The 14,661-nt window shown below is 47.9% G+C and overlaps 1 protein-coding gene across 2 annotated transcripts in view; it reads right to left on the bottom strand.

The window, feature by feature from the left end:
- MOB3B (MOB kinase activator 3B) overlaps positions 1-14,661 on the bottom strand; it is a 187,239-nt gene that overhangs the window by 23,537 nt on the left and 149,041 nt on the right. For both annotated transcript variants that reach the window (XM_054727336.1, XM_054727337.1), the window contains exon 3: positions 9,340-9,542. In XM_054727336.1, the coding sequence (XP_054583311.1) occupies positions 9,340-9,542 (203 nt within the window). The remainder of the gene's footprint in view (positions 1-9,339; positions 9,543-14,661) is intronic.

The following is a 14,661-nucleotide window of genomic DNA, read 5'->3' as shown; positions in this document are numbered from 1 at the left end:
GCCATTCTTAGTGGCATTCCTGCAGAACCAGGACATAAGCTGACATGTAAGAATTAGATGGAGGTGTGCAATGGCAAATTGGAACAGAAATAATAAGAGTCATGAAAATATATTAATCGTTTTATAAGGCTCTGTATTTTAAAATGTAAATGAAAATTCACCCTAGCTGGTTTGGCTCAGTGGATAGCGCATTGGCCTGTAAACTGAAGGGTCCCAGGTTTGATTCAGGTCCAGGGCACGTACCTTGGTTGCAGGCTCGACCCCCAGCCCTGGGAGGCAACCAATCGATGTTTCTCTCTCTCTCTCTCTCTCTCTCTCTCTCTCTCTCTCTCTCTCTCTCTCTCATAAAACAGGAATATGATTGAGACCAGGGCAGAGACATATTCCTGAGTCACTTCTGGTCCTCGTTTTTGCTAATATCTTAGTAATAATGGGTTGGAATGAAATGAACTGTAGACCCACACTATAGTTTCAGCTAAATCTTATTTGTAGTTATTGCACATACACCTATACTTAAGTGTAATAAACTGTATACAGACTATTCCATGGTATGAATTAATTTCTTTTCAACAAATCCCCTTTGTTCTCTTTTAAAACTTGAAGTTAGAAAAAAACAAAAATCTCTTCAGATCCAGTTAAGTAGAGAAATCTGGATGGGAAAAACGCCAACCAAAACCCTCGCTCAAGATCACTGTACCTTGGCAGTGAGATGCCTGAGCAAAGCTGGTCCCCACAGGGTTGGACATGTCACGCACAGGTGACCTGCAGGCTTCATCATATGCTTTAGAATCACGAAGATCTGCCTGCTTAAAATAGGGGCCCCAAAACTCCATTCTCTAGGAGGGAGCACCCCAGATCCAGAGAATTGTTTAGTCCGAGGTGATCACACACGTCCACCTCCCGCAGTCACAGAGGGGTCTGTGAGACCACTGGCTGCTCCCCTGAGCATCTCTGCCACCGTGGCTCTGTGAGGGAGCAGAGGCAGGCCAGAGACGGGAGAGGCACTCAGACCCCTGGTCCTGGGCACACAGGTCGCTCGGCTTGCATATCTTCGGTCTTTGTTGTTAAGGCCTTTGAAAGCACACAGTTTGATTTTTCTGATGATTACAAAAGTGATAATGTTTGCAATAGAAAAGCTGAAAGGCCCCAATAGGTTTATGTAAAAAAGAAGTATACCCATCATTCCATCAAAAGAAAACCACTTCTGACACTTTTTGCCATATTTCCTTTCTCATCTATGATGATGCTCACAGACAATACTAATAAGTAGATATATGAGGAGAGTGATTTTCCAATACAGTTTTGAACTCTGTGTTTATTACTTAATATTATGTGCTGACAATATCCCCATTATCATCGTCTTCAACTCTGATTAATCATACTTTTGGCCCTGAGATAAGCCAGAGACCACATCTCACTCTGACCCAATAAAAAAAAACCCCAACAAAAATAAAAACAAAATCCAAACAACCAAGCATCTACCATCCTACAAACCAGAAGCAAAAGCTGCCTGGACATCAGCAAAGGCTGCATAAACAGGACTGACGAAGGCATGTGGCTGATGTTGCCACATTCCCAATAACCCAGCACAATGCAGTTCATTGAAAACAACCCCACATTTCTTTGCTATTTTTCAAATTGACACTTGACAGTATGTCTGCCAAGGCTCCTAAAACAGTATCTGGCAGGCTTTCCCACCCACCCATCTCTGGGCATTTGGGTTGCCCTGAACAACTACCACCAGCAGATGCCATGCTGGACACACACACACACACACACACACACACACACACACACACACCATCTAAATGGACAAAGTCCCTTGAATGCAATCTCCTGCTGGCATGGCGAGCTTTAACTCATGAAGGCCTCTCTAAGCAAAGAGATGGCCACCTTGAATGAAAGAGGACAAGGCTGGTGAACCACCATGTCAAAGATCATAATCTCAGTGAGACAAGCTGGGCGGAGGCTCTAGATGTGCTCTCATAGACGGGGAAACTGAGGCAGTGGGCCATTACATGCCTTGCTCAGGGTCAGACAACTCATGTGGTAACAAAATAGTGAAAAAGTCATTGGAAAGGCCAAAGCTCATTCGGCTGGAAGTCAAGGAACCCGCCTGACGAGTCACAGCCCCAAGGCCTTTGCACAGATGATGTTTCAAAAGAAAAGGCCCTTTCAAAAGCCCCACAATGGCTCTCCATTGCCGGCTATTTGGGGAGCAGCTCTGGCTCATGTGAGAAGCTCTGCTTCTTTTCACAGTCCTGACCTGATCTTGCCATGACAGGCCAACCTTGGCTACTGCACTCACCCAAGTGTGTGCTGGGCCACCTCGAAGGGGGACACAGGGTGAGCATCTGCTTGGACCTCGATGGGCTGTGCTGGGCCTTTATGAGACAAGGCTTTCCAAGTCTTTGGAAATAGACAAGGCTATTCAAACGTTCTTCCATCTGGCCCACCATTTTTATAGCCGTGCTTTTGGTGCTAAAGCTGACAATCGTTTGGTGCATGAACCTCAATCTGACTACAAACAGGGGCGGGGAGGGGGGAGCTTTGTGTGACAAATGGCAGTGAGGAGAGTCTGGAGGGGTGGAGAGGAATGTGGTTTGGATGTTGAGAAGTAACATCTGTTTGAAGTAAAGGTATCAAATGTGAGAAAAAGATGAAATAATGCATGTAAAGAGCCTACTCGAACATCTGGAACTCAAGAAATGAAGCTAGTGTTTATTTCTTGAAAGGCCTGTGTGCCGTGCACATGGTAAGAACAGAACTCGGTGAGGGGGCGTCGTGCGATGATGTGGGAGGAGTGAGAATGAGCAGCGCTGGGTGTCTTTTCCCTGGGAAGCCCTCCCAAATGAGGTGCACTTTCCTCCCACCCTCCCTCTAAGGCTTCTCTCATCCTCACCCCAGGCAGCGGCGGAGGGTGTGTGGTTGGGGCCAGAGCAGAGGCAGCGAGGCAAAGCTCCGACTCGAGAGACACATCACCACAAAGATAAACAGTGTTGCCTAAACTGTGGATCACGTCCACAGGCCGTGATCTCTATAAGATGCCCATGAACAACAGCAACAGAAAAAATATTTCAGGGGCCAAAAGCTGTTAAATTGGTTGAACTGCAGAGAATGGGACCAGTTTCTCCACTGGATGGCTTCTCGGGGCCTTTAATCTGCGATTGTACCTTGTGAGTCTTTTTTTTTTTCTTCTAATATTTTATTGATTTTTTACAGAGAGGAAGAGAGAGTGGGATAGAGAGTTAGAAACATTGATCAGCTGCCTCCTGCACACCCCCTACTGGGGATGTGCCCGCAACCAAGGTACATGCCCTTGACCGGAATCGAACCTGGGACCCTTGAGTCCGCAGGCCGACGCTCTATCCACTGAGCCAAACCGGTTTCAGCTGAGTCTTTGAGGGTGGAGATGGTGAAGCCTTTCACAAACTCATCTGATCGAGGAAAACAAGCTGTTTCACCGAGCATGACTCAGGACTGGCATTTTGAGGACTACTCTTAGCAAACACTCGTCCTTAGATTTTTTTTTCTCTTTGCTTTACTTCCCCATCTCACTGACTTAACAACCTCCAACCCTAGAAAAGAGGAAGAGATGTTGTGTGCGCTAAAAATATCGATTCTCAAGTGTGAGCATCTTTGTCGCCGGCAGTCTTGCCCCTCAGGATGTGGTCTGGGAACCAGCAGCGTCGACACCACCTGGGAGCAAATGTACACGCTCAGGTCCCACCCCAGGCCCAGGTGCACTGACACAAAGCCTGCATTTTGGTAAGAGGCCCAGGTGGCACATTCAGGTTTGAGATGCAGACTGAGGTGCTTGGTACGAGGCACTGACCTCACTCATTCTGATTTCTGTGTAGCTGTGGTGAGGCCCAGGTGTGCACATTTTAAAATAACCTCCAGGGGACTCTGATGTTGCTGGTGTGCAGACCCCCACGGAGAAGCCCTGACTATAAGGTAGCAACACCCTGCGGTGACATCTGGTTTCACAGCAGCACTCTACAAGGTAGATGGCATAGTCACCTTTACTGTAGAAATAAGGAAATGGAGCCCTGGAGAGACAAGGTGAAGGCCCTAGAGCAAGTGGTCGGCAAACTCATTAGTCAACAGAGCCAAATATCAACAGTACAACAATTGAAATTTCTTTTGAGAGCCAAATTTTTTAAACTTAAACTTCTTCTAACGCCACTTCTTCAAAATAGACTCGCCCAGGTCGTGGTATTTTGTGGAGGAGCCACACTCAAGGGGCCAAAGAGCCGCATGTGGCTCGCGAGCCGCAGTTTGCCGACCACGGTCACCCAGGGGCCAGCAGGTGCAATAGGGTGAACAACCTCTCTCCTCCTCCCTAATCAGCTCCGTATTCAGCAGCTTCTGCAATGCTAACAGCCCGCTCTGAGTCTGCTTTTGTTTTTAGCGAAAGGCCAACAAAATCCTGCTGGCCGCGTGTGCCAGCTAACAATGATTCTGATGAGCTGGATCCTGTCAGCTGACTCCCAGACTGCCCAGGCCCAGCAGCCTGCTTCCTCAGTCAGGGTCTGGCCCGCTTTCTAATCACCAGCAGCATTTGGACTCCTTGCCTCCAACTGTGAACTTGCTGGAGTTCAACTTGCATTTACATGAGAAATGGACCCTTTGTCACGTCTGTGCCTCTGTCAGTCCTCCAGCCTCCCCGCCCTGTTGGAGACCAAGTGACACGGCCTGTGATTCCCTGGGTTCCCAGGCTGCTGCTGACCAGCGCAGGTCCCCACGGGAGACAGGAGGCAAGCCCTGTGGGCGGGTGGCCGCCCTGGCCGTCCTCAGTGCCTGGCCAGGGTGACCTCTTCCCAGCTTCTGAATTCCAAACTGTATTCCCATTCAGAGGCCTGATGGAGTGACCGATTGGCCCTGTTTGCCAGGGCCTGAGTTTTCCCAGGACATGGGGTCTTTAGTGCTAACTCTTTGGAGGTTTGGTCCCCGTATGCCCGGCACATCAGGGCACAGGCAGCGTGTGAACATTCAGCATCCCCTGAGTGAGCTAGTTGAGGTCGGGAACGGAGAACTGGCTAGAGTTTCAGTCCCGTTTTTCTGTCAGGCCTAAGACTAAGGATGTATCTCTTCACTGCTCTGCACTTTATTTTGCTTTAAATCTCTTGCTAATCCGATAGCATGAAGCATTACTTCCAACAGGGGGTAAGTGAAGGTCTGTGGACACGTTCGAGATGAGGAAGGCACCAAAGAATGAACACCTCGTGTTTAATCCCTGTCAATGGTGGTGGGTCACCCACAAAGTACTCTTCTCAATTCAAAAATACAGTTAGCATTTATTATGTACCAGGCAACATAGGCAATGCAAGCTATGTCACATACATGGCCAGCCCTCCGAGAGGGAGACACCGATACAATGAACTATGTCTGCTACAAGGCTACCAGGCAGGTCACTGAGATGGCAAAGGCCACGGGATCTGGAGAGGAGAGCATTAGGGTACCTCTGCTTATTACAGGCCAGCTACGTTACATTCATCATCTCGCTTCACAGCTAACACTTCTTGAGCACCTACCGTGAGATTAACCCATTTAATTTTTGTAACAATTCTATGACTATACTCATTCTATGAATGAGGAAAATGAGGCTTTGAAAAGTCAACTATCTTGCTCAAGATTGCAAGTTAGAAAAGGAAGTCTCTAGGGTCTGAACCCAGAGAGTTAGGCTTTGTCCCCGGCACTATATGAGACTGGATCTCTACCCTTGTGGGGGGCTGGGCCCTCAACACAACCAGTGTGTTGGACACGCAACCGGGCGAGTCTGGGAGCAGAGGAGTGTGGGTGCTCCCGGTGGAAGCATGGCGGAGAGAAACAGGAGGTGGGGGTCTCTGATTCTAAACTGTAGGATCCCAAGGCATGACAGTGAGGGCCCTGGGAATGCTGATGCCCTAAGGGAAACCGGCAGGACACATGGTGTCCTCTGGCCCCTGGCTGCATTCGAGTCTAAAGAATGTCTGACTAGAATGTGAAGCCAAATGCCTGACTTCTTGGTCATCCTTCAAGGGCTGAAGATGAGTGGCAGCCATTATTTTACATTTTTAAGGAGTGCATTTGTAAATCCTCAAAAGTATATCTTTCTTATGTATTTAGAACATCTGAGCAACTTACTTGGCATATATTGCAAATCAAATAAAAATAAAAATGTGTTGATTTGATATGCTGTGACTGACTCTAATACGTGCATTGCCACAGTGGAGTTAGAAGTTAGGAATTCTAGCACCGTCAGCTATTGAAAGCACTCATTTCAGCAATAATAATCCACAAGTACAGTATTCCTAGAGGACAGTGGGCTATGCTAAGTATCCAGAGCCTGACATTGCATAGTTACTGTTCGCAAAATAGTCTCAATATCTTTTTCTTTTCTTTTATAGGTTCTGGTTTGTGTAAAATAAATATATCATTTCAGATAATTAAGTATTAAAAACAGTTGCTGTTAATTTGCAAAAGCATTAAAATTAGTCTCCCTGTAATAATAATTAACAAAGCATAAAGGTAGGAAGGGTACTATTTGAAGCACGATTTAAAGAAATATAAGTTAACAAAGCATAAAGGTAGGAAGGGTACTATTTGAAGCACGATTTAAAGAAATATAAGTTTCTGGGGTTGGGGGAACAACAACTGATACCCTTCTTGCTCACCTCTACTGTTAATAATTCCTGATTATTATTATAGTTTAATAATAATAGTGATAGTTTCCCCCCAAAGAGGCTCTTATCTAGAATACAGGGTTTGGGGGGCGGGGGGCCTTTCTGTGGCTCTGAGACTTCAGTCAGCTCCTGGCACGGCCAGGTGTTAGAACCCCAGTGGCCTCTTTCTTCAGAAAATGACCAAGTTGTCTGATGGCAAAGAAAAGGGCTTTCTGTACTTTCTGACTTCCACTCAGCTACGTCCTACAATGGCCTTTATGTTTCTGTAGAAGTAGAAACTGACGCTCAGATCTGTCCGTCCGATGCTCCTGCTCCTTAGCTCAGTGGAACCAGCACTCCGCACACGTAGGGGCGCTCTCCCTCCGGGGGGCCCTGCGGGTCAGAGGGAGGTATTTCCCCGCACCTGAGCGTGTCAGTTCTACACGTCCTCTTCTCCGTGAGGTCAGAGTGGTGCCCCTGCTCTCTTCCTTTCACGGCCCCATCCACTCTTTCCTTTGTCCTTGACATTTTCTAAAATTAGCTTTATCACTCTTCCCAGCATTTTAACCCCCTTGAGCTGTTTGCACAACCTTTCCTTCTTGAAGTGGCTGTTTACTCACGGCAGCCTTTACACAGGCCAGACTAGCCAACTCTCTCATGAGGTACTTCAGCTTCTTCCCACACTAGTTGCCCAACCAAATTCAGGACAATGTACTTCCTGTCCCCGAGAGCTTTCTAGAAAGCTGTTGTAATAAATATGAAGAAAATTAGCACTTCTTTAGCCAATGATGTACCTCAGTTATACCCAGAAAGTCTTGCCCTCTTCCAGAATTCTTGAGTGATGCAAAAAAATAATAAATATAATAAGTAAAATAAAAATTTAAAAAATCTACTATGTATTCTCATAGCATTATAACAGATTTCAAGTTCAGAAACTCTAACGGTCATACATGACCTTCACTAACACCTTCTTTGACAGATACAGGTACTGTACTGTATTAAACATGTATTTTATTTTTTGTACTTGGATTCTTTAATATCTAGGGTCTTACAGACCACGAAGGTCCCAGGGCTAGCCAATCCTAGGGATAGTAAATAACTCAGCCTCAAGCTATTGACTCACTAATCAATCCCTACCAACAGAACCCACACCCCAACCACCTCCCCTCTCTCCTCTCACACTTAGGTCCCACTCCCCTGCCCTCATCACCCCAAGGCCAGCTACCAGACAACCAGGGTAGCCCCCAGGCCCAGAGCCCACTGAAATGATTCAAACTGGTTCACCTTACACTTGCTTACCTGCCTCGCCCATTCCTCCCCAGGGAAACCACAATACAGGCTGGAGCCCACCTTCTCCCTGCTCCCTCTGCCTCCACCAACCCCGCTGCTTCCCTGTGTGGCCCCCATGACACAACGGGCCCCGCCTCTTGGGATCTGTGAGCGTAACAAACTACCTTTTGAGAGTTTGATCTGTTGGCCTCACCATACATAAATAATACTAAAACCTTTATTTTAGAAACATTTACATAAAGAGAAAGGAAGATAGGGCAGCACAAGATGACAGCCTGCCCTACAATTCTGGCCATTATTCGGATGCACGTGGATGAAACAGAGACGCTCTCTCAGTTACATTTCACAAAACTGCCGCTTGATGTTTCAGGAAGAAAGCATGATTTTACTATAAAGCAGTGCATTATTCTGGCTAAGAAAGCCCTTTGTAGAGCCGGCTAGAAATATCCGTGATGAGCATCACGTTAACATACCACATGTCACGAAAGATGGTGGGTTTCCCAAGGCCCTTGGCTTCCAGAGCGCAGACTGGGTCTAACTGTAACAATAACTTGTGAAGAAAATGAACACTGGTCCCTAAATGATAACACCAAAGTTTTGTATCAAATGTTCTGGATTTTAATCTGTTCTATTAAACTTGTGTCCCAGCCCTAGCTGGTTTGGCTCAGTGGATAGAGTGTTGGCCTGTGGACTGAAGGGTCCTGGGTTCGATTCCGGTCAAGGTCACATGCCCGGGTTATGGGCTGGATCCCCAATAGGGGGCGTGCAGGAGGCAGCCAATCAATGATTCTTTCTCATCATTGATGTTTCTCTCTCTCTCTCTCCCTCTCCCTTCCTCTCTGAAATCAATTTAAAAAACACACAAAAAATTGTGTCCCAGTGGACCTGTATTAAAAGCAAGGGTCCTGTGATGCTGTACTCTCGTCTGGCTTGCTTCTATCTATCTCAGAGTGAAAGCTACTCAAGGCATTGACCTGACTTTGTCTGCCTCGCAGCTGCCACACAGAAGGTGCTCAGTATCTATTTACCGCCTGAAGAAATGCTTCTGATCATCTTTTGATAACAGTTAAGAGATGACATGAGAGAGCAAAGGTGTCCATTTAAGGGATTAAGTCATTAGGTGATGGGTGTTAGAGCTGAGAATTAAAGCTACTCCCTTTGGCCCAACCATTACAATCCCATTATATCCTGCCACCTCTCCGAGAGGAATTTAAGACCCTTATTTGGTGGCCATGGATATTTGGCATCTCTGACCTTCAACTGACCTTCAAAGTCTATCAAATTCTGCAATGCTTCCGCTAACAACGACCCATTAGTGAGCTATTTGCCTGGGTCCGGAAGTGCACCGTGACCAACGGCTGAGCTCCTGGGCGTGACTTGGTCACTGCAGGGTGACACTCACCAAGGGCTCCAGCTCCTTGCGGTCGATGAGGTTCATCTCCGTGACGAAGTAATAGAAGTGTTTGTAGCAGGTGTTGACGTGGGCCTCTGCACCCATCACGATGACCCGGTCGAAGTGGTGGATGTAGACGTGCACGAAGACCCGGAAGAGGCGGCACAGGATCTTCTTGCAGATCTGGAGGAAGTTCTTCGGGAAGGGGACACCTGGAGAAGGCAAAAAAGAGAGAACAAAACCATGACGGGAAAGCTCCGGCAGTCCCGGGACCAGGCGGAGGCCGAGGGCACCCTGGGACCCGGGCCCCCAGGCCGCCTGCAGAGGCGCTGCCGGTCCGACACTGCCTAAGACAAGTGTCAAAGTCAAATGCCAACAACAACAGGAAGAGACCCCCCAGAAGGAGGGAAGGGCCTGGTTTGTTTCTGTGGGTACATCTTACTTCGGTGCAAATAAGTGGGCAGAAATACTTACTTTTACATAGAAACGTGCACTCTCTAGTATTGCCTTTTAATTTTTTCCCATTTTATAGAGCACAAGAAAGTTCATTTCCAAGCTCTACTATAAGCAAACTGGTAGGAGGAGGGTGACGCTGCAGGGAGACTGGCACGCCCTGTCTGGGGTACTGTAACTAGGGAGTGGTGGAGACAGTGGTGGCCAGCTTGGGATTTTTCCAGATAATTCAATAATCTGGAGCTCTATGTGATTTGCTGCATTTAAAAAAAAGACACATTAGCAACTAATCTAAAAGTTTAAAGACTATCACAGCTCAAAGCAAGACATTTTTCTAAGGTAGATGCGCCTGCAGGTTTCCAGCACACCAATTCCGAAGGGAACTCCCCCTGAGATACACTGCTCCTGAGGTGGGCGAAGGCAGCAGACTCCAGGACTCCCTCGCGTTACATTCATTACCACTCCATCGCCTTGAGGAGGGTGAGAGAGGAGGGCTCTGTTTTTGTAACACAGACAGGGTGCGTGGTCTGATGAGGCACCCACAATCCCCTTCTGACGACAGCTACTCCCAGGCGGTCAGGCAGCAAACAGCAGATCCACAAGCCGATTCCTCTCTCGCTCTCCCGCAATGCTTAAGCGCCTGTTCGTTACATGTCCTAAGTGATGACATGTTACGGATTGCTGAGTGAAACAGACTTCGAATTCCCGCTCTGCTCCTTTCCCAGCTCTTTGACCTCTCTGACCTGCAGTTTTTCTAGATGTAGAATGCAGATAAATATTCCGATGGTTGTGAGGATTGGAAGTGGTACCGGTGCGACTTTGGTTTCCCGCCTATAACCAGGGGGCCATGGTGAGGCCTTCCTTGCATGGCTAGGAGGGTGTTAACCCCAGTACAGTGGTCGGCAAACTTCGGCTCGTGAGCCACATGCAGCTCTTTGGCCCCTTGAGTTTTTAGCAAAGGCCGGCTTAGGAGTGCCCTAATTAAGTTTATAACAATGTACCACCCTATATAGTTTAAGTTTAAAAAATTTGGCTCTCAAAAGAAATTTCAATCGTTGTACTGTTGATATTTGGCTCTGTTGACTAATGAGTTTGCCGACCACTGCCCCAGTAAAACCCTCCTAAGTGCCTAGAACAGAAAGAGAGCTCACCAAGTGGGAAAGACCCTTCTCTGTGCAAGGCAAGGCCTGCAGCCTGCAGCTGCTGTTCTGAGGGAAATAGCTTATTGAGAAAGGTAGACATGACGGCCGGCCTGTCCACAGAATTGCAGAGCTGAGCCCAGGGCCTGCCCCCGGCCCCACAGAGCCTGGGGTTTGCTCTCTGTGCCTCCACAGGGTCCCCGTGGCAGCTGTCTGGTAAGGGACACTCTGTAACTGAAAACGGGATCACCTGGGACTCCCAGGACAAGAGAAGAGAGATGGCACACGGCTGGCAGTTGGCAGAGGCGGGACCTGCCTCCCCGGGGCCCAGCACTGATAGCGGCTTTTCTTCACAAACAAAGTGGCAACATATCAAATGGACCGGGGAGAGACTTGGGCACAGCTTGGCAGCTGACTGTCTGGGCAACAGATGCTGGGATTGGGGGGGGGGGGCAGGTTGAGGAGGTAAAGCTGGGGAGAAGGTGGAGGGCAGCCCCTCAAAGAGTTCATGGGTTATTGCTGTTTCCTCTGCTGAGGGCGGGGGGCAGGAGGCCCCCTGCTGCAGGCTGGAAGGGGTCTGGAGCCTTCTAAGAAGCTCGAGTCCCAAAGGGGATAGATCCCCTCGAAGACAAGCCTGTTCCTGTCAGAAGAGGCGTCCTGTAGCCACACAGTGCCAGTGCCAGTGCCAGTGCCAGTGCCAGGGGCTGGCATATGTGACCTGCGCAGCCTGCCCGTGAAGCGGGCTCTACTCCTCCTGTGTCACAGACGAAGGGCACTGAGGCTCTGGTGCGCTGATGCACTCATCCCAGCAGCTTAGCTGGTGGCGGGGCTGGGATTTGGACCAAGTCAGCTTGCCTCTAAAATCCAAAAGATCTGGTTATGTTTGGAGTGTGACTCTCTCTCTCTCTGCCAAGGATAGAGGCATAGTCCCATTGCTAAGCACAATGAGGCATCTGAAGGTTACTCTTTGGTGGCACGAAAAATATTTAAAAAAAAAAGAAAAGGGAGAAAAATGTCCACCCCAAAGGAGCCACAGAACCGAGTGATGAAGGTCAGCTAACAAAATCCGCAGTCCCCAAGGAGGAATGTGTTTTCTCATCCATGCCTTAAGACCATGGATCTGAGACGAAGAGTAAAAGCCAATATTTACTGAGCACTTACCATGTTCTAGGAACTGTACCAAGGGCTTTACCTGGATTACCTGATTGAATCCTTGAACAACCCTCGAGGGTAGATACTATTATGTTCCTATCTCACAGATGAGGAAACAGACTAGCATCCATTCCTCTGACAAGCTCTGAGCTCTTGGCTCTGCCCTCCACTCCACATCTGGTCTCTGGCCTTGCCTTTGGCCTTGACCTTGGTTTGCTCTTCCTTTAGGCTATGGCAAGGAATTTCCCTTTTTTAAAAATACATTTTTTTTAATGTTTTTATTGATTTTTTTTAGAGAGAAAGAAGGGAGAGGGATAGATAGAAATATCGATGAGAGAGAAACATCATTGATCAGCTGCCTCCTGCATTTCCCCCACTGGGGATCAAGCCTGCAACCAGGGTATGTGCCCTGATGAAGAATCGAACCAGTGACCTCTTGGTTCATGGAAAGACGCTCAACCACTGAGCCACACCAGCTGGGCGGGGAATTATCTTAAAGTAGTTCAGAGGAGTTGGTTTTGAAGTTTAAAGGCTTTAGTTTAAAATCCTAGCTCTACAACTTACTAGTTGTCTAGGAAAATTACTCCATCACTCTCCTTCATCATGGAGAAAAACATTTACTCTGCAGTGTTCTTATAATAGGAGGTGTACGATGCCTGGCACTTAAGTGGGAACGTTGGGATTATGTCCTACTTCTGTTATTTCCCACCTGACCTCAGGTAGGTGGGACATCAGGCTCTGAACCTCTTTGCTTGGGCGACTAAGTTGGATCTGACTCTTTCACCATAATCTCCCTTACCTGTCATTTACTCTTCCAAAGTGAACGTTGCAAATGGCTCAAGTCAGGACACGCTCAGCGTGCACCGTAGTCACCCCAGGCCAGCTCTGGAAGCTGAGAAGCCCCAGGCTGGGAGTCTCAGGGGCACTAGGTTTCACTGTGAGCCAGAGACTAAATCCCAGCTCACAGAGCATGGGGTTGAGAACAAGAAAGTTACGGGGCATTTGGGAAATTCACTCAACATTATTGATGGTTCAGGAAACAATTACATAGTTTGTATACCATCCTAACCCTTTTCTCCCTTTCTCCTCTGCCGTGCAGGTATTCAGATATACATGTATGTGCATGTTTGTATGTATGTGTGTGCTTTTCAAAAAACCTTCCTCAAAAGGTGGAAGAGATCGCCCCTCTGGATTAGAGAACTGGATGGCCACCCCTTGGTGGACCCTCTGTAAGTGGTCTCATGGTAGCAAGACAGGGAAGGACTCAGCCCTGCTGATCCACTCCCTTCCCCAACAGCTCCAGAAGGGCCAGGTCACAAAAAATGGATTGACATGAGAGGTTTTGTTTTTATGATGCCACTAAGAAGTCTGCATAGCCACAGACAAGCAAACCCCGGGTGAGGCCTGGGATGTGCAGGTAGGATGTCGTTAGTCCCAGTGACACCTGAGCATGGGCATTATTATTATTATTTTTTTTCATGTAACGGAGTCTTAGCTCAGTTAAAGTGTTGGCCCTGGCCCCACAGCGAAAAGGAGGTAAGGCAGGCATTTGGCCCTAAAACTCGGGTTCTTCCTTCCACATCTGTTCCTGCAGGCTCCATGGTGGCAGGGACCCCCACTGCTGAGATGGCTGCTTTTCGACCTGCACGTTGTTCAGTACCTGCCTCGTAGAAGCTCAAATACTGGCCATTTGTTTGCTTTTTTAAACTTATTCTATTGATTTCAGAGAGGAAGGGAGAAGGGGAGAGATAGAAACATCAGCGATGAGAGAGAATCACTGATCGGCTGCCTTCTGCATGCTCTACACTGGGGATTAAGCCTGCAACCCAGGCATGTGCCATGACCGGGAATCAAACTGTAACCTCCTGGTTCATAGGTCGACACTCAACCACTGAGCCAGTGGACTGTTTGTTTGCTTTAAATGAAAATAGTCTAGCACAGTGGTCGCCAACCTTTGGGACCTCACGGATCACCAGTGGTCCGCGGGCCATTGGTTGGCGACCGCTGGTTTGCAGGAGGAAGAATAAAAGGTTAGGGAATCATTTCAAGTGGACACTGGGCTAGTTATGAATGGCAGCCTGAACCTGAGGGGCTGTGCAATGTCTGGGTCTGGGCCAAGGGCAGTCTATGGGGTCCACAGGACACCCCTGACCTAGCTCAGGACCATAATCCACCCCCTCCTGCTGTCAAGGACATAGATTCTGTACCCAGAGTGGACACTACACTCTAGGTATGTTTTAAAAATCACTAATCCTGGGAGATCCTTGGCTAAAAAATAGGATCCTGAGGTCAAATATATTAGCAAAAATGCTGCTTTCTTAGAAGTTTGCAGTAACCTGAGCACAGGAAAGAATCTGAGAATTCCTGCAGCCAAAGGTCCTATTTAACTCTGGAAACTCCTTTCCCCATAATACACTGAGTGGCCAGATTATTATGATCTCTGAAAGCATAATACTCTGGCCACTCAGTGTGTATCCTATATAATAAAAGGCTTATATGCAAATTGTCCCCTCGACCAGGAGTTCGACCAGCAGGCAGGCCAGCCAACTGCTCATGTCCCCTCCCCCTGGCCAGGCTGGCTGGACCC

Source organism: Eptesicus fuscus, chromosome 15 (assembly GCF_027574615.1).
Source record: "Eptesicus fuscus isolate TK198812 chromosome 15, DD_ASM_mEF_20220401, whole genome shotgun sequence".
Lineage (NCBI taxonomy): Eukaryota > Metazoa > Chordata > Mammalia > Chiroptera > Vespertilionidae > Eptesicus > Eptesicus fuscus.
This window is presented reverse-complemented; position numbering and strand designations above follow the sequence as displayed.